This window comes from Cheilinus undulatus, linkage group 8 (assembly GCF_018320785.1).
Source record: "Cheilinus undulatus linkage group 8, ASM1832078v1, whole genome shotgun sequence".
NCBI lineage: Eukaryota > Metazoa > Chordata > Actinopteri > Labriformes > Labridae > Cheilinus > Cheilinus undulatus.
The window spans coordinates 8,471,411-8,494,124 of NC_054872.1; the positions used below are offsets into that span (position 1 = coordinate 8,471,411).

General features: G+C 39.2%; 1 protein-coding gene across 3 annotated transcripts; it reads right to left on the bottom strand.

The window, feature by feature from the left end:
* Positions 1-36: 36 nt before the first annotated feature.
* On the bottom strand, positions 37-22,317 carry cep76 (centrosomal protein 76). 3 transcript variants are annotated; one of them, XM_041792729.1, is made up of 12 exons: positions 22,060-22,317; positions 21,392-21,632; positions 21,061-21,282; positions 20,775-20,960; positions 18,619-18,716; positions 18,275-18,403; positions 17,955-18,146; positions 8,713-8,879; positions 5,985-6,144; positions 5,296-5,469; positions 3,317-3,534; positions 37-373 (listed from the first exon to the last, which is right to left on the bottom strand). In XM_041792729.1, exons 1-12 carry the CDS (start codon positions 22,120-22,122, stop codon positions 235-237), a joined length of 1,989 nt encoding a protein of 662 aa, XP_041648663.1. In that variant the 5' UTR covers positions 22,123-22,317; the 3' UTR covers positions 37-234. The 3 variants fall into 3 exon arrangements, with proteins under 3 accessions (XP_041648663.1, XP_041648664.1, XP_041648662.1); XM_041792730.1 differs by having other exon boundaries at positions 21,067-21,285; XM_041792728.1 differs by having other exon boundaries at positions 21,061-21,285.
* Positions 22,318-22,714: the final 397 nt, after the last annotated feature.

Below are 22,714 nucleotides of genomic sequence, written 5' to 3' on the forward strand. Positions count from 1 at the left end.
TTTATAAAAAAATAGAAATATAAACACAATTCTCTGTATACAAATAAATGGTTAAAATCATAAAATCTTCAGCATCACAGCAGTCAGAGTACAGCATCTAATGTAGGCACACTGTGGGTCCAGGTCTGCTCATGTAAATATATAAATCCACATAAACCAGACCTGGAAGGTATTAAAGGTTTCTAAATTCATCAAAAGTGCAACATGATCTGGTGGGTGTTGGGTTTGTGTTGGTCAGAGGACAGAGCGGTATTTACATGCAAACATGAGCCACACTGCACACGCGTTCTCAGGATAGAAGAACACCCGAACACGGACTGCAAGCCTCACATGGTCGCCACGACAATTCACTATCTCCTCACAGAATGGAGACCTGTGTGAAAGGGTTACAGAAGACACGGAGGGACATTTGTAATGAAACAGTGCAGAAACTGATGACCATGTGTAAATGAGACCTACCAGATGTGTACAGATTATCTGTCAGCTGAAACACCATAAAGAACACATATAAAGAGGGAGAGGAATATGTCTACGTCCTGCTGTGAAGGCTGCCATCAGTTACAGGTTCAACTGTCCAAGCTCACCTCTGTAACATGAAGCCCTCCCAACTCCCCAGCATTTCCAGAGAGTAGAGATCAACAAAGCTCAGTGCCACACACCTCCTTAGCCTCCTTCTCAGTAATACTTCTTATTTTGTACTGAGTACTCTGTTAACTGTTCAATGAAGAAACCAGGGTTGCCAGGTCTGGGTGACAAATCTAGCCCAATGGCTGATAAAAACGAGTCCAAAACCAAGCCCAACGCTGAAATTCAACATAAGCCAGTTAAACCTCTGCCACGCCACATATATTGCTTGTGTAATTGCAGGTGTGCTGCTCCTGTAAGCCTATGTGCCGTTGTGTGTCATGTTCTGTTTTCTTCTCTGCTGGTTGATTGAGTTGCATTTGAGGGTAAATAAAGTCGTTTATTCTGCTTTGGATTTTAAATACACATACACAAGACATAAAAAATGGGTCTGCTCAGGCCGGGGACAAAAAAATCTACTCGCTGCAGTACATAAAAAGTAGCCCTATTCTGCAGGAAAACCGCAGACCTGCAACCCTGAATGAAATGCACCTCATAAGGTGGATGTACTAAAATAAACTTTTCATTCATAAATTTCTCACAATGATGGACAAATACATTTAAATGTACAGTTCCACTTTCACACCGGAAGTTACATCAGAGTGGATGCCCAACCTGGGACCATTTCCAGAGCAAACGAGGAAGTAACCTACTAAGTGAGTTTCTCCTTCAATATGAGGAATTTATGAATGAAAACAAAATGTTAATTTCCTATTTAGTAAAAGAGCCTTATAATGTGTTGTTTTATCAACCTGAGTCCTCAATTTAAAGCAAGAAGTAAAAAGTGGAGACAAGTGAATCAGTGGGACCCTCTGGTGGCAGAATTTGACATTTTCTACATTTTAATTAGATGTTGCCTTTATAAATTCTGGTATATAGAACATTTTAAATACTTTTTTCAGCTAAAAATTGTCTACAAAATCCTGCATACTGTTGTAACCAATAAACCATTAAAAAGCGCTAAGACATGCTCTGTTATGACCACGACTGCAGCCACCAACGTCACATATTTCACTAAATCTGATGATACTGAAAATTTGCCTCAGTTTATTTATATTGCAAGTGTGGCTGCTTTACACCTCCGCATCCTGGGATACATACCAACACAGACCAAGTCTGTGGAGGTTTTCTCAATAATTAAATTTACAGTGAAAAGAGGGATACTGTTAGTAACTAAACAATGTAAAGTAATAATTTACTTAAAGTCTCTTCAATATAAGACAACAAGTAATCATAAAGTTAAGCTTTCAGTGTACTTGTTTATTCAAAATGTGAATATACACGTGATAGCTTTACTTAAAGGAGATTTACTTTTAATACTTCCTAAAAAAATAGTCGCACTACTTCTACAGTGTTTTTAACAACTATTCGTATTGATTAATGTATTTATAGAAGCTTTTGACGCTTTGACGCTTTACATCAGATGCTCGCAGTCCAAACTGCATCTCTTTTAATATTTTATTCTCCACACAATAAATTTCTGTTTTCATCCTAAACAGTATGACATCTAGTGCTTTTATTCTGACGGCAGAGAAATGGAAGTTCAATGCCTTGTACTGATGAGTATTTGACGGCAGTAGGCTGACTGGTTTTGCATTTGTGCAAGGACAAGTTGAAGAGTAATATTTTAAACATTGATATGATTACCTCTGCCAAGGAGGTTATGTGATCAGGTGGGTTTGTTAGTTTGTTTGTTTGTTTTTTAGTTTTTTAGCAGCATAATTCAAAAAGTTGTTGACGGATTTTAAAGAAATTTTCAAGAAGTGTCACAAATGGCATAAGGAAGAACTGATTAAATTTTGGGACTGATCCGGATCACCGTCTGGATACAGGAATTTTTTTAAAGATTCTGTACTATTGGGAGATAGGGCTAATGGCGGAGCTCTGCGCTGTTACCACTTTACACCAGGAGATGGCGGACATGAGTAACTTCAATCCCAGCAGCACTTTGGCTGTGTTTCCATTCAAAGTTTTGGAGTTTATAGAGTTTGAAAGATGCACGCCCGGTCGAGGAGACGAGTCGGATCGTAACAGAGAGAAAGACAGCGAACTGTAGCGAGAATACTCGAAATGCTGGGAGGAATAGAGGAATATTCACCCTCTGCCATGACTTCCAGTCGTCCAGTGAGACCATGGGTGAGACTGTCAGTGCATCTGTTGGCACCAGCAGGCAATTCTTCCACTATGATAGTTCACCCATAACAAAGCCAATGCTTTGCTTCACTGTGTTTCCACCCCACCGGGGAGGGAGTAATCAGAGAATGCTGTGGTGCGGGGCACATGGGGACGGATCCAGGAATTTATTTAAGAATTCTTCACTGTTGGTAAAGATAGGACTAATGGTGGCAGTCTGCGCTCTCTGAGTCTTTTCTAGTTGTTAATGTACCACTATCTACACTGTACAATAAGCTAACAAAAGCTCTATGAGTGAAAAGAGTGATAAAAAAATCAAGATAAGTTTCCTGTAATGCAATCCCAGCACCTTTTAGATCTCTCTTGTTCATTTAAGGATTTGCTGTTAATCTTTTCAGAGGCAGAGGGGTGTGTTGGCAGTGCTGCTTGGAGTTTCAATTATTGTAGTGTGCAAGAGCTAAACACTAAACAAATTTTAAGTAATATATTCAAGAACATCGAAGTTCACCACTTAGTTCAAACCTTAATCATACTTTGAAAAGACTGCCTGCTGTCTAACCTGAGGCAGGTAGCAAAGGCTCTACGAGCATTGCGGTGAAGGAAGTGGATGGGGAAGCCTTTGAAGGTGTGTCCATCCGGCACGGCCCTCCTTACTGCATCCTGGAACTCCTCGTTGCCACACGAGACGCCGTAGCAGCGCTCCAGCTCATAAGCTGAGAGTGCAGAGGACAGAAGGTAGGACAGGCGGTCATCCCACACGGTTGCCATGTCCAGGTCCTGTGTGAGGAAGATACCAGTCAGTGGTCTATTGTCCAAGTTAATGTTCATCTACTGGTGCCATACTAGACAGAACAATTTTGAAAATGTCACAGTTGACACACTGTCATTGTATCTGTTTACATAAACGCTGTTGACAACTACTGATTATATGTCAGAAGCTTGAAGGGTTGTTGCGTTTTGAAGGGAATATGACCTCTACCTTCATAACTTTTTTTAAGGAACAAGAGGGCACTTGAAATGGAGAGGTAGAGGACAAGTTAGTCAGTGGAGTGAACCCAAGTTTCCACATGACAAAATTTGTGGTTGCTCTGCAATTTATAAAAAATGCACTATATTGACTAAAGTATTTGGCCACACCTGTTAATAAATGAATTGATTTAATCAGACTTGTTGCCACAGGTGTATAAAATCCAGCAGCTCGCCATGCAGTCTCCATTTACAAAAATTAATGATCCAGAAGGGTCGTTCTGAAGAGCTTAGTGACTTCAGTCGTGGTACTGTGATGGATACCGACACAGACACTGTACTGTGGAACAGTGGAAACATGTTCTGTGCTCGAGTTCCAGTGCACAAGGGACTATAAAGACACTGATTGATGAGTTTGTTGTGGAAAAACTTGACTGGCCCTCACAGAGCCCTGACCTCAACTTCATCCAGCACCTTTTGGATGAACTGGAATGGAGATTGTGAGCTAGGTCTTCTGGTCCAACATTAGTGCCTGACCTCATAAATGCTCTACAAAGTGAATGTGCACAAATTCCCAGAGAAACACTTTAAAATCTTGTGGAAAGCCTACTAAAAAGAGTGGAGGCTGTCATAGCTGCAAAAGGGGGGAAACTCCATGTACAAATAAATGTACTTGAATACAATGTCATTACAGTCCCTGCTGTAGTAAAGGTCAGGTGGCCAAATACTTTTCTCCATATAGTATATTGTATGTGCCTTAAATTAACAATATGGTTGGAGATCCATGTTTTCTTGTTTTTTTCCTGAGGGAAAAATTATATTTTACTTTTTAACCTAACCTGACACACCAGATAAATTTAGACAACCTTCGATACACAGCGTTTGGGAAAGGGCAGAGCCTTTAAAAAAAATCTCGGAGGGTGGTTGGATGAAGGTTCTGTCTGTCACATCTCTACGGGCCAATCAGAGCAACCAAACACCTGACTTCGTAGCTGCTACCGAGGTGCGTGTGCGCAGCTACCGCGGAATAAACACCATATATGGAACTGCATAATGCGAACCATGACGACTGTAGACATGTCAGTACACAACTTTTCTTGTTTTTGAAAAAAAAACACAACTCAATGCCGTTCTTTGTTCTTCTTTTAACAAAGAAACATCGTCAAGTTCTGATAAAACCGGTGCTTTAGCAGCATCCACACTAATGTCTTCCGCCATAACAGCCTCTTGTTGCTGCTTGCTTACGTCATGGCTCCACCGTGCCCAAAAGTACTGTCCCTCATCACTGATTAGTCCTGTCACTTTGTCACCGGGTCCAAACTTTTCAGACAGAAGCTTTGCAAGATGGATTTGCCAGACAGAAACAAGGAAACGGGCATATCAATCTGCTTTGCAAGGTTATTTTTAGCCCCTTTAGGTATCAAAAATGAATGAATGACGTTTTACTTGAGTAGATCTATAGACCCGTACTTTTACTTCTGCTGCAGTACATTTTTGCCACAGTAAGCGAAATTTTACTTGAGTACAATATTCTTGCACTCTTTCTGTCACTGTTGTCCAGCACTGTTTTACCTTCCTGTGCTCAGAGACCAGGAAGCGCATCTCCAGCTCTAGCTGGTTGCTGGCAGCAGCAGGATCCAGAGACGGGGCACAGAGAGGAGGCAGAGGGGGCAGGGAGGTGGTGGAGCCCAGAGCACAGACAGATGCCAGAGCCTCTTCACTCATCGCCTTCCACCGAGACTGATTCTGAGGAAAAAAGACAGACATTTTATTGATACTTTAATCCAGGCAGACTTTTCTTTAATAAAGTAGAAACAAACTATTGTAGCCACTGATTTGTTGGAGCTGTAGCAGTTGCAATCTGTAGCAGAGATTAAGTCTTTCTTCCCAAAATCTGTCTCCTTATTTGATGACTGATACTTAAAAACATCCAGCCATAAGCTCAGTGCTGTCTGCTCCAGGCTACCCCTGCCCTGTGACTAAAATTACAGTGTTATTAAACTTTCCCAGCACAATTTAATCTGCTTTGTAAAAGAAGATTTTTATGTTTAAACCTTGGCACGGACTAATAACACAAGAGCTTCCCTGAAAAGAAATGTCAGCATTTTACTGGAAAAAACTCAACACTGAATTGTCTTAGCAGTTATAACTAGAAAAATACAGCACGAAATATGATTAAATTTATTTTGGAGATAGTTTAACCTTTAATAATCCAGTTATCATGGTGACAGTGCAGGCCTCGGGGGACGCCTTTCTCTTACCTGGAAGTCAAACACACAAAGCTCTACAGCGTCTGATGGCTGACAGTTGGCCAACAGAGTCTGGTGGTTAAACACGCAGCCCACAGTCCTGTAGGGGGAGGATGGTTTGGGCTGGGGGGCCAGAGGTGGGGCGTCAGGGTCTATGGGCCGGTGCAGGTATCTGATCAGATATGGGATTAAGAGGATAATAAATTCCTGCAGCATTTTTGGACAATTATCTTAGAAATGTTGTAAAACTTTTACGGTATCATAAAACCATTCCAGTTGTCCCTTCATCATTTGATAAATTACATCAAATCCTGATTCTGAGAAATGATCTTAAAGGTAGCTTCAGTAAATAAGTAACAGAAAATAGTGTTGTGCAAAAAAGCTGAATTCCCAATGCAGAGATGTGATTGGAAATCTGGAAACTTCCAGCAGCTGTGGTACTGCCAAGTGAAAAAGGCAGAGCTCATGTATGTCCACTGAAAGATTTGATGTGGATGAATTATTAGAAAAAATCCCAAAGCTGGAGCTGCATCAAAATGCAATCAAAACTTTGGCCATAGAGACAAAATTTCACAGCAATGCCTTTAAGCGTCTCAGATATCCTGCTGTTAAACACACAAGGAGTAAAGAGCCAATTTAGGCAAAACAAAAGGCTTCAGATCGAATCACAGAGGCAGTGCTTAGTAACAGATCAGCTCAAACTTAAGCCTTTAAAGCCAGTTGTATCATATTTGATAAACGATTTTTGTCTCTCTGTCTAATCATCATGATTAATAAATTCCTTAAAAACTTCTTGTATACAATCTGATAAAAGATCAAATATATCCTCCATTGGATTATCTACTGAAATACATGTGTAGTGCAGAAAATGTGATACAAAAATACCCCAAAAAATTTAAAAAACATGGGAATGTTTTGGCTATTATTTGAGGTATCAGGCTTTAAAGGGTTAACTCATTCACCAACAATTCTTAGAAAGAAACTGCTTTTAAAAGCCGCTTACACAGTTTTCAAGAATGTTCATTTGGAATTCACCAAACATTTCTTATCCAGGTATTGTTCATAAAAAAGAAGAAAATATACAAACACTCGAGAGTAGTGCTGCACGATTTGATAATTACATGAGTGCGATTATACTAGACAATATTGCCATTGCTATAACGATACAAAACACACATGGTAGCATGTGTCTACTTACTTGGTTATGAAGAAAATATCAGAGAATAGTAATAATTTTGAAATGTGCATTTCACGACCAGAAACATACAAATATTACATAGCATAAAAAGATACAAACTCTGAAGTTTAGACAGTACTGCTTTGAAATAAGTTAATATTTCCAAAAATCAAGGTACCTCCACAAAGAGGAATAGTGTCACAATCGTAAGCTTTAAGGCCTTTCTGCAGGACTTTTTGTACAACTTACAATTTCTACTCTGAATAACTGCAGCCTTTTGTGCAATTATGTAATTGCACAGCCTGGTAATATGATCATGTGACTTAAGCAAACTCTTTGTAAAATTTCAATGGGGGTTTGACATGTACAATGACTATTTTTGCACTTTTAAACGTTCAAATATGATAGATAAGGAAAAAAGCAATAACAGATCAGTATAAATCATATTTTACTGTGTCTCTATTGAATAAGCATTTTATAAGATTACATAACATGTAAACACACTTGATTTAAATGTGGCCAGCCTTATTTTCGTTCATACAATGTTTGATCTTAGCTGCAAAATGTTAAATCATCAATATGAACTTAGAATTTGAATCTATAAATTAAACTTTTTATTGAATGCAATAAAAGCCCTGCTCCAATAGATGTTCTGTCATTTAATAGCAGTAAATATACTGTATTTGTTTGGAAAAAATATAATATGGCTAATGTCTCTCTTTCTCTCTGGGTACTCAGGCTTCCTCTTCCACCAAAGACGTGCTCGTCGGTTCATTAGTGACTTTAAATTGGCCGTAGGTGTGAGTGTGACTGGCGACCCGTCCAGGGTGTACCCCGCCTCTCGCCCAGCTGGGATAGGCCCCAGCCCCCTAAATGGGAAAAGCGATGTAGAAAATAAAAGGATAGAGTCTCTTTTTGTGTCCAGTTGTGCTCCCCTCCCCAGATTTATCTTTTTTTTTTAACTTAATTTGTTAAGCATTCTTTTCTGATAACAGCGGGAGGCAGCCTACATTGTTCCTGTCATCAGGAACAATGTAGGCTGCCTCCATGGTCTGAACATGTTATAAAATCAGATCTATTTTCATGTATAATTTAATTTGCATTCATTACTGATGCTACTAAATATTATATTATAACCTCAGCCTCTTTGGATTGATTTCAAGCAGTACTGCTCAAGTGAGCTTCAGTGTCTTCAACTTGGCATCCAATGGTAATAATTTGGGTATTTTTTCTTTACTTCCTTTTTTTTATCCTGTTTGACTTTGTGTGTTCACCATGAATCTGATGTAGAGTTTTCTCAAGAACTTAAGAACAAATTAAAGAAAATTATTAAGAATACACCATTAAATGAGGCCCAAAGTGTCCAGTATTTATGAGTTTTTTTGTAAGACATTTCTCAAAATATGCCTAATCAAAATTTGTCTGTTTTCCCCTGAAATGTTGTAGTCCCACACAGGCCCAAGCTTCCCTCATAAAGGAAGCATAAAGGAAAAGTGTCTGGTCACTTTAACTGTCTTGATTGGGAAACACAGGAAAAACTAATAAAAAAAATAATAATAAGACCTGTGTGCTGTCAGACTTTCCCAGAAAGTGATGCTCCCATCAGTCCCACGAGTCAGGACCCAGGTGTGTGGAGTTCCCTTGTTTTTAGTTCCCACACAGACATAGGCATCGAGTTCGAAGCCCAGCAGGAGGCTGCACAGCAGGGTGGCGTGGTCTTCACAGTCCCCCTATTGAACAACTGACAGTTAGTTCAGGTTCTTTAGAGAAATCAGACGGTAGAAAAATCAGAACATCAGGGTGTATTTTAGAATCTTGTTACAATTAGATGAAACTGTATACATTTGTGTTTTAAATATTAAATTCAGTTCTACTTCAAGAGGCAGAACCTTCTATTCCTAGGTTCAATTAAGTGACTAATAAGTGATTAATTAAGTGCTTTAATAGTGTACCTGTTAAAGCTGCAAAGGTGTAAACAATTATTTTAAGTCAGGGATGAGAAGGCTTGGTTACCAAGAGGGCAGCATTAATTTTATTGTCAGTGCCAGAGGGGCAAACTGTTCCAGATTACTGGATATTCTGAATTTAACGACAGTGATTACTAATAACTTAATGAAAAGAGGAATATGTTGCTTTCCTGATAATTTATGATCCCAACATTTATGTTTCTAAACTTAAGTGCAAATAGAAATAGTATATCTAATGAGATATACACAGAATTATGCCAATTTCAAGGTGCTTTTCAATGCAGTGAACATGATAGTTGCTTGGTATTTTACTTGTATATCTTTTACAAGTGAATTTAGTGATGCATATAATTTTTTACAGAAACAATTGCAGCCAGTTGAATCTACTAAAAAGCCCAAAAAAAGAAAAATAAATTAAAAATATAAAAATAAGTTTAAGAAATAAGAGTGATGAAATAAATTAAGATTAACAAACAACAAACTTAAAAAACAAAATATTTAAAAATGAATAAAAGAAAAAAAGGATTAAATAAATAAAGAATAAATAAATTTCAAATACTTAAGTGAAACCAAATCTGAAAAATGGCTCAAATTGGAAAAAAATTTTCAATTTAAAATTTGACAAAGAATAACAAAGAAAAGTAAGTAAAATAAAATTTAACAAAATAAAACTTAAAAAACTTAAAAGAAATTAAGAATTGTATAGGTAAATTTAAATTTCTTAACATAATAGAAAAATGAAATTAATCATTTTTAACAGAAATAAAAAGAAATTAAGAATGAATACAAAAATTCACAATAAAAAAATATAAAGCAAGAAAATTAAATAAAAACACAAAAAATACATTTAGAAGTTAATAGATGAATTTCAATTTTAAAATTAAATCCAAAAACTAAAAATAAAGTCTCTCTATATCATATAAAAAGTGTTTAATTTCTCTAATTAAATCAAAAACAAAATAGTTACTAACTATATACCAGTACCAAAAAATCGTGAGAAATTTTTCTGTTTCCTTGCTTTCATTGCAAGTTTTAAAGGAGACATATTATGCAAAAATCACTTTTTCAGGCTTTTCTAAGACAAATATGTGCCCCTGGCCTGTCCACAATCCCCTCAAATACCAGAAAAATCCATTCCCTCTCCCCCTCTCTCTTTTCTCCACCTTTCAGAAAATGTGTGCTGAAACAAGCTGTTCTCAGATTTAGCTCCTGGTTACCTCACCAGGAGTGTAAGCACCCGCCCCCAGGTTTGGTTGGCCCTCCCCCACTTGGAGGAAAGTTCTGCTCTCCTCTACTGATCCTCTCAACTACTAGCTGAGGTGCTGGATAGCTCAATGGGTAATCCTGCTGACTACAGTCTGGGAGGTTGATGGTTCAAATCCCAATCAAGTTCTAACCTTCGGATAAAAGTGTCTGTAGTACCAGGAGTACTGCATCCATTTCCTGAGAGGGGTGTGGTCAGGGGTGGATTCAGACCGCTAATTACCATATAAAGCCACAGAAATGGCTTGTTCTGAGAAGGGCTGAAATTGAGTGGGTTTAAAATGTACAAAAATCTTATACTGGAGTGTTTTTTCAGCAACAAACTTCACAGGCATGTTCTGGGGACCTCTGAGACCAATTTAAGCTTGTCTTAAAAGGGTATAATATGTCTCCTTTAACTGGTTTTTAATTTTTATCATTTATTGGCATTTGAAATTGACTTTATGAACGTATTCAATGAGGTGGAGGGCCTAATGTGGCTCCCAGGCCACCAGTTGTCCAACCTTGATCAAAGTTATTAGTCCCATAAAACAAGCCAGCAGTAATCTCCTCCTCTCACAGACGACCATGAGATAGTGAACTCCATAAGCTAGTGCAAGGAAATATTTGTGTTTTACAAATATTTAAACTTAGATATATTTTACAGTTTAAAAGTAAAACCACCTAATGTCTAAAATATGTATGTAATTGTCAAATATTACAACTTTGCCAAAGTATTTGACAACTCTTTTCTCAAGAGCTATTACTGTCTTTTAAACAGAAATGACTTTTATAATTATAGAACCTCAAATAGCAACTAAAAAACGTATCTCTAAATAAAACTGCAGAAATTCAAACAAATAATATCTTATACTGAATATTATATTTGGCTTCATTTATACTGACCTTGAAAAAAAACCAAATGAAGTTTAACACAGAAAAAAATGTGTCATGTTGTTTGCAAAATTCATAATTCATTCACAAACTTTAACCAAGATGTACACTCACCAGCCACTTTTGAAGCACATCTGTTCAACTATGCATTAACTTAAATATCTAATCAGCCAATCACATGGCGCCAACCAAGTATCACAATGGGAAAGAAAGGAGATTTAAGTGACTAAGAGCGCAGCATTGTTGTTGGTGCCAAAACAGCTAGACCTAGTATTTCAAAAACTGCTGATCTACAAGAATTTTCACGCATAACCATCTCAAGGGTTTACAGAGAATGGTCCCAAAAAGACAAAACATCCAGTGAGCAGTAGATCTTTCAGAGAAGAAAAGACTGGTTTGAGCTGTTTGAAAGCTAACAGAAACCCAAACAATAAACCAATGTACACATTAAAGCATCCCTGAATGCACAACACGCCCATTGCATGAATATATTTCATATTTATTTGGGAAAGCTCCCATATAAAGTGTTTGGGAAAGACTTTTCAAAAAATTCTCATTAGGTAATTGGAGGAATGTTCTGTCCATCACATCCATGATGGGCCAATCAGAGCGACAGGCTAAAATGATGTATGCATGTGTTTCTTTTCTGGGCATGTGCTCCACTGGTGGGCACTTCCACCACCAGAGATGACAGGCTACCGCTGCCTTAGACTGTTATGACAAAGCTCTCAGGGATTAAAACTGATACCAAGGCCGGTCAGGGGATGTGCAAAAACATCTTCTCAGCCAAGACAAGCTTTAGGTGTGCCTCTATGTGCTTGATTCTAGAAAAAATGTGGTCCAGTTCTAATTTAACTGCTGCTTTCCTACGGCTACATCTGAGCTAACAGCTACCGCGGCAGCAGCCATTGGCTACATGGCCAAACTCCACCCATAATGATCACAAATTTATGCTGAAGCAGGCCCAGAGTAGAGTGAAAACATCTTTTCTGTCACAAAAAGCTTTCAGTGTTGTTTTAATAGAGAAATGTTGTCCAGTCCTGATAAAACTGCCACTGTGGGTAAGTCCGAACTCATCACTTCATTTGCAGCCATTATACCCAACCATTTACACAACAACTAACCCTCTACCCCATAACTATCACATACTCATGCCGAAGCAGGTCAACTGAAAAGAGAAAACATATTTCAGAGTTTTTTATCATTTTTGTCATACAAAAATGTGGTCCAGGTCTAGTAAAACTGATGCTATGATAAAGCTACATCCGAGGTAATCATCGCAGCGGAGACAGACAATACAAATGGCTTTGAGTATAACGAAACCCTGCCCATAGCACAACTCCATGTAGAGCTCTGCAAGTATAGTGACTCAGTGGCCAGCAAAAACCAAAAAAAACACTTCTATACACCATGTACATAGCCTCTCGCACTACTAGATCTTTGCTTGTGATGTACTGACTCTCAAATGTATGTCACTTTGGATTAAAGCATCTGCTAAATGATATTGTAACATTTTAAAGTGTTGAATTTGTAAAAATGCAGTAAAATGTAACTAAAATTCTAGATTAGTGCTCTGAAGTGTTGGTAGATTTTGTTCTTAGCTAAGAACAAATTGCAGATAAGAACACTTGTGAATGTGAGAATCTTCTTAAGAACGGCGTAAGCAGGTTTCAAGAACAAATTTCTTTTTAAGAACAGCTGGTAAATGGGATCCATTGTACTCAAATGGCCTCCACAGTCACCAGATTTCAGTCTGATAGAGCACCATTAAGATGTGGTAGAATGGGAGATTTGCATCAAGGATACGAAGCTGATAAATCTGCAGAAACTGTGTGATGCCATTATATCAAAATAGGCCATATTCTCTGAGGAATGTTTCCAGAGCCTTGTTGAATCTATTCCATGAAGAATTAAGACAGTTCTGAAGGAGAAAAGGGGGTCCAACCTGGTACTAGCATACTGTACCTAATCAAGTATCCTGTGATGTATTTTCAGACAGATCCTTTTCGAACCCTACTGCTTGTCTGATTCATCATGTCTCTATAACAATCTGTTTAAACTGGCATAAAATACCCTGTTCTCAGTGCTCTGTTAGCTTTTCTCAGAAGTGTTAAACACACAGAAGAAAAGCCTGCTGGAGAGGAAATAACCTCTGTAGTCATCAAATTGTCCATGACAGTAAGCAACTCTTATTTCACTGGTACAACTTTTCCAGTAAAGAGGCCGGGGTTGAGCTGGGGACTGGTGCTGCTGCTTTGTGCTGGCTCGAGCTTCAGGCAAGTCAGAATGATAGATGTTCCCCAGAAGTGCTAATATGGACGGCGGCATCGGTACAGGCTGGGGACTGATGAGGCTAAATTAATTTTCCCTGGAATGAAACTCATAAATCACTGCTGACAAGGGCCACTTTGTGAGAGTTGTGTTGTGTCTGTCTTGCCAGCCACTCACAGAGGAGAGGTAGGGAACATTTATCCTGTGGTGGTCTGGGAAATTCCCGACTATCTGGTTGAAAGATGAAAACGCATCAGTCAGCCGAGTCAGTGCAGATCTTTCTTACAGAAGTGACACTATCAGCTGTGCTCAGAAAGGGAGCAAATGTAAGCTGACCCAAGCCTACATGATGCAACCCTGATGGAACGAAACTGCAAAATAGACAGTTGTTTTATTAATCCAACCTCAGGGTTCTAATCTGAGGTCACATGAGAATCAAAACTAAATATAAAACAAAAGCAATTTTCTTCATAAGATCCCATACTTTTTTGAAAATTGAGAGCAATAATGCATTTAATGCATTCAATCAAAACTTCGGTTGCTTTGCTTAAAGTCTAACAGTCTGTGGATATCTGTAGCCTGCAGCTCTGTACTTTGCAGTAAAGGCATACCTCTGGACTTTTGCTGTAAAGTTTATAGCTTTGACATTCACTTACTCTTCACATTAATGTTCTCAAGCTGTCTCTCAGATATCAAGCAAAGCATTCTCTGAAAAGTATTTGCATAATGGCGACTTGTACTGTGGTTGAAAGCAGTCACATTCAAACCATCACCAGGAAGTGTCTTCCAACTTTGCAATAGAGCCAAAAAAGTCAGTGACTTCATCTTCTTTGGGCTGCCATCATTTTGATGCAGAAATTGTAAGTAGATGTAGGAAATGCTGGTGCTGCAAGAGTGAAATACATCCAAACTGCTCAGCCTTTGTTATTAACAACTTTCACAATATGTTTGCTTCTAGCAATATGCATAATCCTAGCAGAGCACTGAAAACAGTGGTGTAGCAGACATGCATGTGTTAGATTTGTTTGGCCTCATGGTTCAGTCCCCTAGATGAGCCCAGTGGATCGGCCCATTTTTACTGATACATCATCTACATGTAGAAATTAGTATCTAACTGATATTTGGTACCAGGATCAGATAGACCATTGGTTCCCAAACTGGGGTCCAGGACCCCCCAGGGGGGTTGCCAAAGATCTTAGGAGGGCAACGCGAGGCTTTGTCTGCTCTGAGGTTGCTAAAATTAGATCTGCAAATATTGACTCAAAGCATGATAAAGCAGTTATTAAGTAGTTTATATAACAGTATTTTGATGAGAAAAGCATGCATATGCCTTTTTTCAAGGTTTTATCAGTGAAACAATTAAAATATATGTTGATTTTCAATGGTAGTGTGTCACTTTTTCTTCTCTCTTGGGTCTTGAAGGGGGCTCCGCTCTTCTTAGATACATGTGTTTGTGTGTGTGTGTGTGTGTGTGTGTGTGTGTGTGTGGGGGGGGGGGGGGGGGTCCAAGGAAAAATGGTTGGGAAACACTCAGATAGATGACCCCTATCATTCTTACTCATACCATTAATATCAACTCCGAACTTTAAACCACATTAAGAACAAATACAGGTTTTTCCTGGTTAGACGACTGAAATAAAATCCCATCCAATAATCACAACATTGATCTAACCAAGTTAGTGACCTTCGATGTTGTATAAACATTTTATCAGAAAAAATTATGACTAATCTGGAAAAGCCAGCTGTACACTGACCGACTTCCAGCTAACTCTGTAATAGATGCAGTGGAAATTAGCTACAATTTATGAGTTCACACTGCACAGTCATGCAAAACCTGAGCACTCACAGTGCACTAATGAAGCTGGGATGGACTGTGACAGATGTCACAGAAGTTTTCTTTGGAAAGTCTCTCATTCAGAGGCTGACGTCAGTTCTAGTGTTTTGTTTTCAAAGCTACAAACAGCTACAGAAGCTCTCTTGCAACCTCTCTCTTATACACATAAACAGCATCACAAGCAAACACACCCGGAAGCTAAATAAAAACAAATATTCAGCAGGAGGTCCACAGGTAGGCTTATATTCATTCATTTGTGATAGCAGGAAGACCAGAGGCAAGGCAGGCTAGCTGTTTACATTTTAACTGACTGATTATCTGCCTGGATGATTATTGAGGCCTGTATTTGGCATTTGGCTGATTAGCTGCATGATAATTTTATTTTATTGATAACCAATTACAATAATTAATCAAAAAGTGCCCTAATTTGGCTCCCCTGCAATGTGTGCCTGTCCCTCTGGCTTTATTTTCACTCTCCACAGTCTCACCAAATGTCCTTCATACAACACAATCTGATTGGCTGAATGTAACGTAAGTACCAGCCAATCAGTACTTCAGCCTGAGTTCCACTGACACAGTTACCATACAGCTTCACTTCCTGTTTTCCTGCTACTGCTGTGTTGCTCTGCACAGTTTCTCATGCTGAAAGAGCTTGAAATAAATTGTTTATTTTCCTTCATTCTTTGCTCATTCAGTTTTACTTCTGCCACATTAAGTACATTTTGTATGTCATAAGAAATTCTATCAGCTATAAATATCCATTATCAGTCTCATTAACTACTAAAAAAGCTAGCCAGTTCAAACTGCTGAGACTAAAAGACAACCTAATGCTTCAATGGCAATGACTCTCACAGTCACTCAGTTTAAAGGGATTCATTTCTGAAGTTACTACACAATAAACATATTTCTTGAAGAGACAAAGTGTTGCACATGAACTTTTTTTCCTGCATCTTTATCATCATAACATCAGGCTGATTGATACCCACTCATCACTAACTCACCTGTCATCAACATTAAGTGTGGCAGAGAAATTCCAAGGCACATGAAAACAAAAAATGCTTTGCTACTTCAGTTGTGATATAATCAAGATTCTATTCGCTGAGAATACATTTAATTTCCACCTACAATTTTAGCTACAACATTAAATTTCTAATGCATTATCCCATATAACGCCCCATGTCCTGCTAACATGCGCAGCTGGATAAATGAGAGCCTTTTCCGCTATTTCTATTTTCACATTTATCTGCTTTTTGGAAATGATTACATCTTTCTTTTTAGTTTTCACACGGAAACCTCAGTCTGTTAACACTCCTGTCTCCTCCATCAGCTGTGCATTTAGGCACCATGTGCAGCTGATGAAGGAGACAGGAGTAATGGTTGACATTTTTTATGAAAACTAAGAAAAAACTAGATGTAATAATTTCCAAAATTCATAGCATGGCTGTATCTCATGAAATGGGTGTTTATAGCCTTTCGAAGCAAGATTTATATTTGCCTTTTCACATTTATATGCTTGCAACAACCTGAAACCATCTGTCTGCGACTTGATAAGCTGAATTGCAGGCAACGTTTCAGACAGCTTGATTTGAGCGGCAACGACACAGTTCAGACTGCTGTGACTGTTACCAGCAACATTCTGAGACCGCATCATGGTGTTGTGAGTCTTTGGTCTGAGCAGGGCTTGAGAGCTTCCTCATGGTTCTGGTCTCTTTGGGGTCTGTGGAGTCACTCAACCAAAATATCGAACACACCAGAGATATATCTGCCTGGTCTGGAGCAGCAGAGAAGTCAGGACGGACTTTGACAAATGTCAGAGAAGTATCCTTTGATACAGACAGACGCTGAGGTGTGATCCATTGTTTCATTTGCATGGCTCAAATAGCTACAAACTGCAAATAAAAACAGTCTTGCTCATACTCTCCTGTCTTGTGATGGCACAGTACTATGGTCTGTTCTGAAGTCAAACTGTACTGTGCACTGCTTGTTGCAATGTAAACGACAGTAATGTGGTTATGTTGTTATTTATAGTAATTTATTGTCAATACTCTTTTTATTTGTAAATTTTTCAATCTTCATTCATTGCTTGTTTTTCCAAGCGTTCAGAATTTTCAAGTGTTAAGAAGTATTTAAATTTGATGAAATGTTTGATGCATTTGTTGTAAAATTAGTGAGTAACTGTGTTTATCAACTGCGATCTCATAGTCAAGTTTTGCTATCATAGAGCAGCCCTAGAGGGAAAACACTGTCATCAAGCACAGACAAATGAAGAGTTAAGGGCCTTGCACTTCACACTAAGAATATTTGTTGCCAGCGTTCCTAAATCATTTTATATTAAATGTGTAAATACATTGTTGAGAGAAATGCCCTTAGGGAGATTAAAGGACTAAGCTTCACCTATGACAGCCAGATTGCTTTCTTTTTGATGGTGAAGAATGAATAGAGCACAACTTCAGAGAAGTTCTGGTTTGACCAGCTATAAATCTGCCATTGTGTCTGTCTTTGGCAGCAGGCATCCAACTATACAGTAAGTGCATTGTCATCTGCAGAATGAGTCCATCCCTGCTATGACTGCCAAGAAGTCAACCAATTCTCCTTACCTTCCCTCTGCACAGGAAAGACATTAATGTGCACCACTGCTCCTGTTTGCCTCCTCCTCCTCCAATCATGGGAGCCTTCTCATGAGGCAGGAGGCTGACAAAGCGGGCTGCCTGTCGAGGGCTCTCAAGGAGCCGGCCTGCCCTGAGGACATGTACGTAAGAACACACAGGCCTGTTGATGCCATTCTCATCCTGCAGAGAGCATGGAGGAACACCAAAATAAAGCAGTTGGTCTTTGTGAAATCAATTCATTTAAAAGGAAAGATTCATCACATACAATTTTAAGATTTCCCTCACAATACAAGAAAATGACGACATACCTGTGCAAAGATTTTGACCATTTTAGATTGATGTGATGGGCGTATTTCGAGAAACTCCCTCCACCACTGTTTAGCATAAACCAAAAAGAGCCTCTCCTTCTCCTCTGTCCTCTGCTTCTCAAGTGATTTCTGACGAAAAAGGAAAACAGTGATGTCAGTTATTAAATATGGAGCTTTAAAGTTTACAGCGCTGCTTTTGTTTCAACTCTGATTGACTCTTTATGGAATTCTGATGTAATGATTCACTGTTTGCTCAAGGCGTTCCTCTTTTCATGAATAATGAAACAGATGAATAAACAGAGGGATGAACAGACAGAGGGATAAAGAGACTTCAGTGTGCTGACCTGTGTGCTGATGATGTCACTGCTCAGCGTCTCTGTGAGAGGAGGGTAGAGCTCCAGACTAACAGTCAAAACACCAGCTGGGACTTTACATTCACTCCCTGTTAACACATGGGCACACACATACACGCATATATCAGTGAAAACTCGAGAAGGGACAGGCTAATTTGAGGCCTTTAAGAAAATATTGTATATTTCCAGCAATGCTGTCAATTGATGAAAAATCTTATTAATGATTAAATGCTTTATAATAAATTAATCATAATTAGTTGTACATCTACGGAGAATGGACTTGAGCTTGCAGAACACAATGTTTTTTACACCACAGATCGCACTTACCCATTCACACTCAGTCGTTCCACATTGATGGTGGTGTAGAGCGTTCAATATCAGCTAATCCCATTCATATGCATTTGAACACATTTAAACACCACTGACACAGCAGTGGGAGCAAAGCGGGATCGGGTGTCTTGCCCAAGGACACATCGACATGTACAGTGCTGTGAAAAAGTATCTGCCCCTTACTGATTCCTTTTGTCTTTTTGCATATTTATCACAGTTAAACATTTCAGATCATCAAACCAACTTCAATATCTCTAACCTTGCAAAGCAGATGGATACGCCTGTTTCCGTGTTTCTCACTGGCGAATCCATCTTGCAAAGCTCCCGTCTGAACCGTTTGGGCCCGGTTAGAAAGTGACAGGACCAATCAGCGATGAGGGACAGTACTTTGGGGTGCAGTGGAGCCGTGATGTAAGCAAGCAGCGACAAGAGGCCGGTGCAATTATTGCGGAAGACATGAGCGTGGATGCTGCTAAAGCGACAGTTTTATCAGAAATTGATGACATTTCTTCATTAAAAGAAAAAAAAGAACAGCAGTGAGCTGTTTTCTTTTCAAAAACCACAAAAGTCTACAGTCACCATGGTTTGTGTTATGCAGTTCCCTATGGAGTTTACTCCTCAGTTGCGGCTACGTCACATATTTTGTTGCTCCGATTGGCCTGTAAAGATGTGACACACAGAACGTTCATCCAATCACCCTCCAAGTTTTTTTCAAAGGCTCTGCCCTTTTCCATACACTGTCTATGGAAGGTTTTCCAGATGGATGTGTGAAACAATGCCATCTGGCAAATCAGGTTATTATATCTCACAAAGACAACCCAAATAAATACAAAATGCAGTTTCTAAATGATGATTTTATTTATTAAGGGGAAAAATCCAAACCTATCTGACCCTATGTGAAAAAGTAACTTCACATATTTCCCCTTTTATCAATTTTATCTGCTTCTTGGAAGAGATTACAACTATCTTTTTCAATTTTAGCATGGCAACTTCAATCCTGTCTCTTCCATTGGCTGCATACTGATGTGCAAATGAATTCACTTGAAATTCACTCCTTTGTTTAACTGGTGCTTAACTGCATACAGGGATACCTAGCCATGAGTTAAGTAGTGACATTGGATGGACATGTGAACAACATTCGAGACTTTGTTTACATTTTGCATGAACATCAGTGTTTGGTAAGTGGATATTAAGTGGACTGCACTTATGCATTCCCGCTTTGATGTGGCAATACGTCTCTAGCAATTCAAGATTAGCTTCCAGCATAGACCAGGAAAGAAAATTTTTAAAGATTATTTTGGGGGGGCGCGCAGATGGTCGAGTGGTTTAGGGATCGCACCATGTGCGCAGGCAGCCTGGGTTCGAATCTGGCCTGTGGCCCTTTGCTGCATGTCTCTCCCCTCTCTCATTTCTGAATCTGTCCACTGTCCTCCACTATCTAATAAAGGCATGAAAAGGCCCAAAAACATATCTAAAAAAAAGATTATTTTGGGAGCTTTTTGCCTTCATTCAGATAGGACAGCTAAAACAGAGACAGAAAATATAGGGGGAGAGAGTGGGGGAAAGACATGCACCAAACAGCGCTGAAACTGGGAATCAATCGTGCAGTGCGCTGAGAACTACAGCCTCTCTATATAGGCACCTGCTCTACCCACTGAGCCAACCATGCATTCAGGGAAGCCACTTTTAAGCGCCTGCCCCTCATGGCAGGCTCCACATACTGTGCGTTTAAATTGGGTTGGGCTTTTTTTGGAGGTTTAATTGTTCTCTAAAAACTATTAAATTTGTATTATTGCAGTCAAATCCTCTTTCCTTACCAACTCCCATCAGCTCCACAGCAAAGCAGGTCTTCCCACTGGGTGAGCTAAGGACTCTCCTCCAGTCCAGGAAGTAGGACGAGACCAGCGTTGTCTGACTGGAGGTGTCTGTCTTAATAAGAACTAAGTGAACTGGGTCACACATTGACAGCATGGTTGTTGGATCTGCCATCGTGCTGCCTTTTCCTGCAGGACAAAGTTAATGCAAAATTCAAATTCCTAACAGACTATGAATAAAGCAACATCCTCATCCTGACTGACAACACAGCTGCTTGTTCACATATACCTGTACCCTCTCTGTGGATCTCTAGGAGGAAGCCTTCCTTAAGGTCTGGTTCACAGGCACATGGTACTGGTTTGGAGTGAAACCTCTGGTTTCGGAAGTGCAGGTACAGTGTAAATGTGGAGCACACCTGCCCAGGCAAAGGCTCTGGCTCCTGGAGGTGCTCCAGAAAGGCTTTACCACCAAGCACTTGGAGATAGAGATACCTCCTTGATGGGTCAATGTCTGCTGAGAGAATTAAAAGAATATTCTCAATCAATAGTTAGGACATTTAGGTGAACATAGTTGAAAATCAGCCATGTTTTTACACTGGCTGGTAAAGAATATACCTTACTTTTTTCTAACTGAGTTACACTCTTGTCAACAAAGTGGGTAGCAGGCCTTGGAGGAGATCCTATTTCTGCATCTAAATATTCCCCATCCTTGGGAAAGTGTAGGTCCTCCATCACGTCATCAATTATTCCCCTTCTCTGCAGCGCACGCAAGAAATCCACCTCAGACAGCTGATGTGCTGAACCTTGACTATCCTTCACAGTCTCTGCCAGCACCTCCCGGATTTTCCCATGGATATCAATCTAGCAGAGAAACATTTCAGAGCTTAACAAAGTGGTTTGACATATCAGAATATCTCCATCAAACAGAAAGTTGATATCATAAAAAAGCATCCACAGCCATTGTTTTAATGCTCTGGGGAGACAGGTCATAAAAATCTTCCCTTATGATCTTTCAAATATGAATTGACCTCATAAAACAAATATGAATTGATCATTTTTGATGATGCACACTCTCTGTGAGCTGCGTGTGTGATATTAGCTTTCTTTATTGTACTTTGAAACAGAAGAGGGCAAGTGTGCAGTTTTCACAGGCATATTCATAATCACGTGCAATACTTCAGCACTACAGCACTTGACCATCTGTCTTATACATGGGAAGACCTTATGCACTTTAACTGCCAAATACCATAAAATTCACAGCAGGACTAAAGCTGTGTAGGATGCTTACCTTGAGCAGATGGTTGCGAATGACTTGTTTAAGCTCGGAGGCTCTTTCTGGAGGCAGAGACATTACAGTGGATCAGCCGTTGCTCTACTAAGACTGCCAATAGCTGCGTAGCTAACAGGGTGCTAACAAGAACGATTAATATCTGTCGTTTTGTTGTTTTGGAAAAATTTAATTCAACAATACACTTTTGTCACAGAAAAAAAAGCTAGCATGTATGACAGCTCAGACAAGAAAAATCCATAGAAACAAAACAACCGTTTAAACTGTGGCGGAAAAGGAAGCCGGAACCCGTCTACACAGATGCCTGTAAAGATTCTTTAGCCGATGTTGTGGTTTTGCAGCAATTTTATCCCATGCTTTTTTTACATCGATATTAATGTGGTTAGAAAAAAAGTAGTTTCATAGCGGTAGTTGTTACCATTCATACATTTTTTTTTAATTTGAGAGAGATTTTGTTTTCAATCAGGAACTTTTATGGTTGCCTCATTCATTCATTTTCTGCGACAGCCATCGATGGACCCTTTTGTAGTCCAACTTGTAGTTTCTGCTGAAAGTGTTCGGTGTCGATAGTGTCAGGTGGAGATTGCTGGATAGCTAGGTGTTATTTTAACTTATTCATTAATTTAACCAGTTTTAAAGATATTTTAAGCATAAA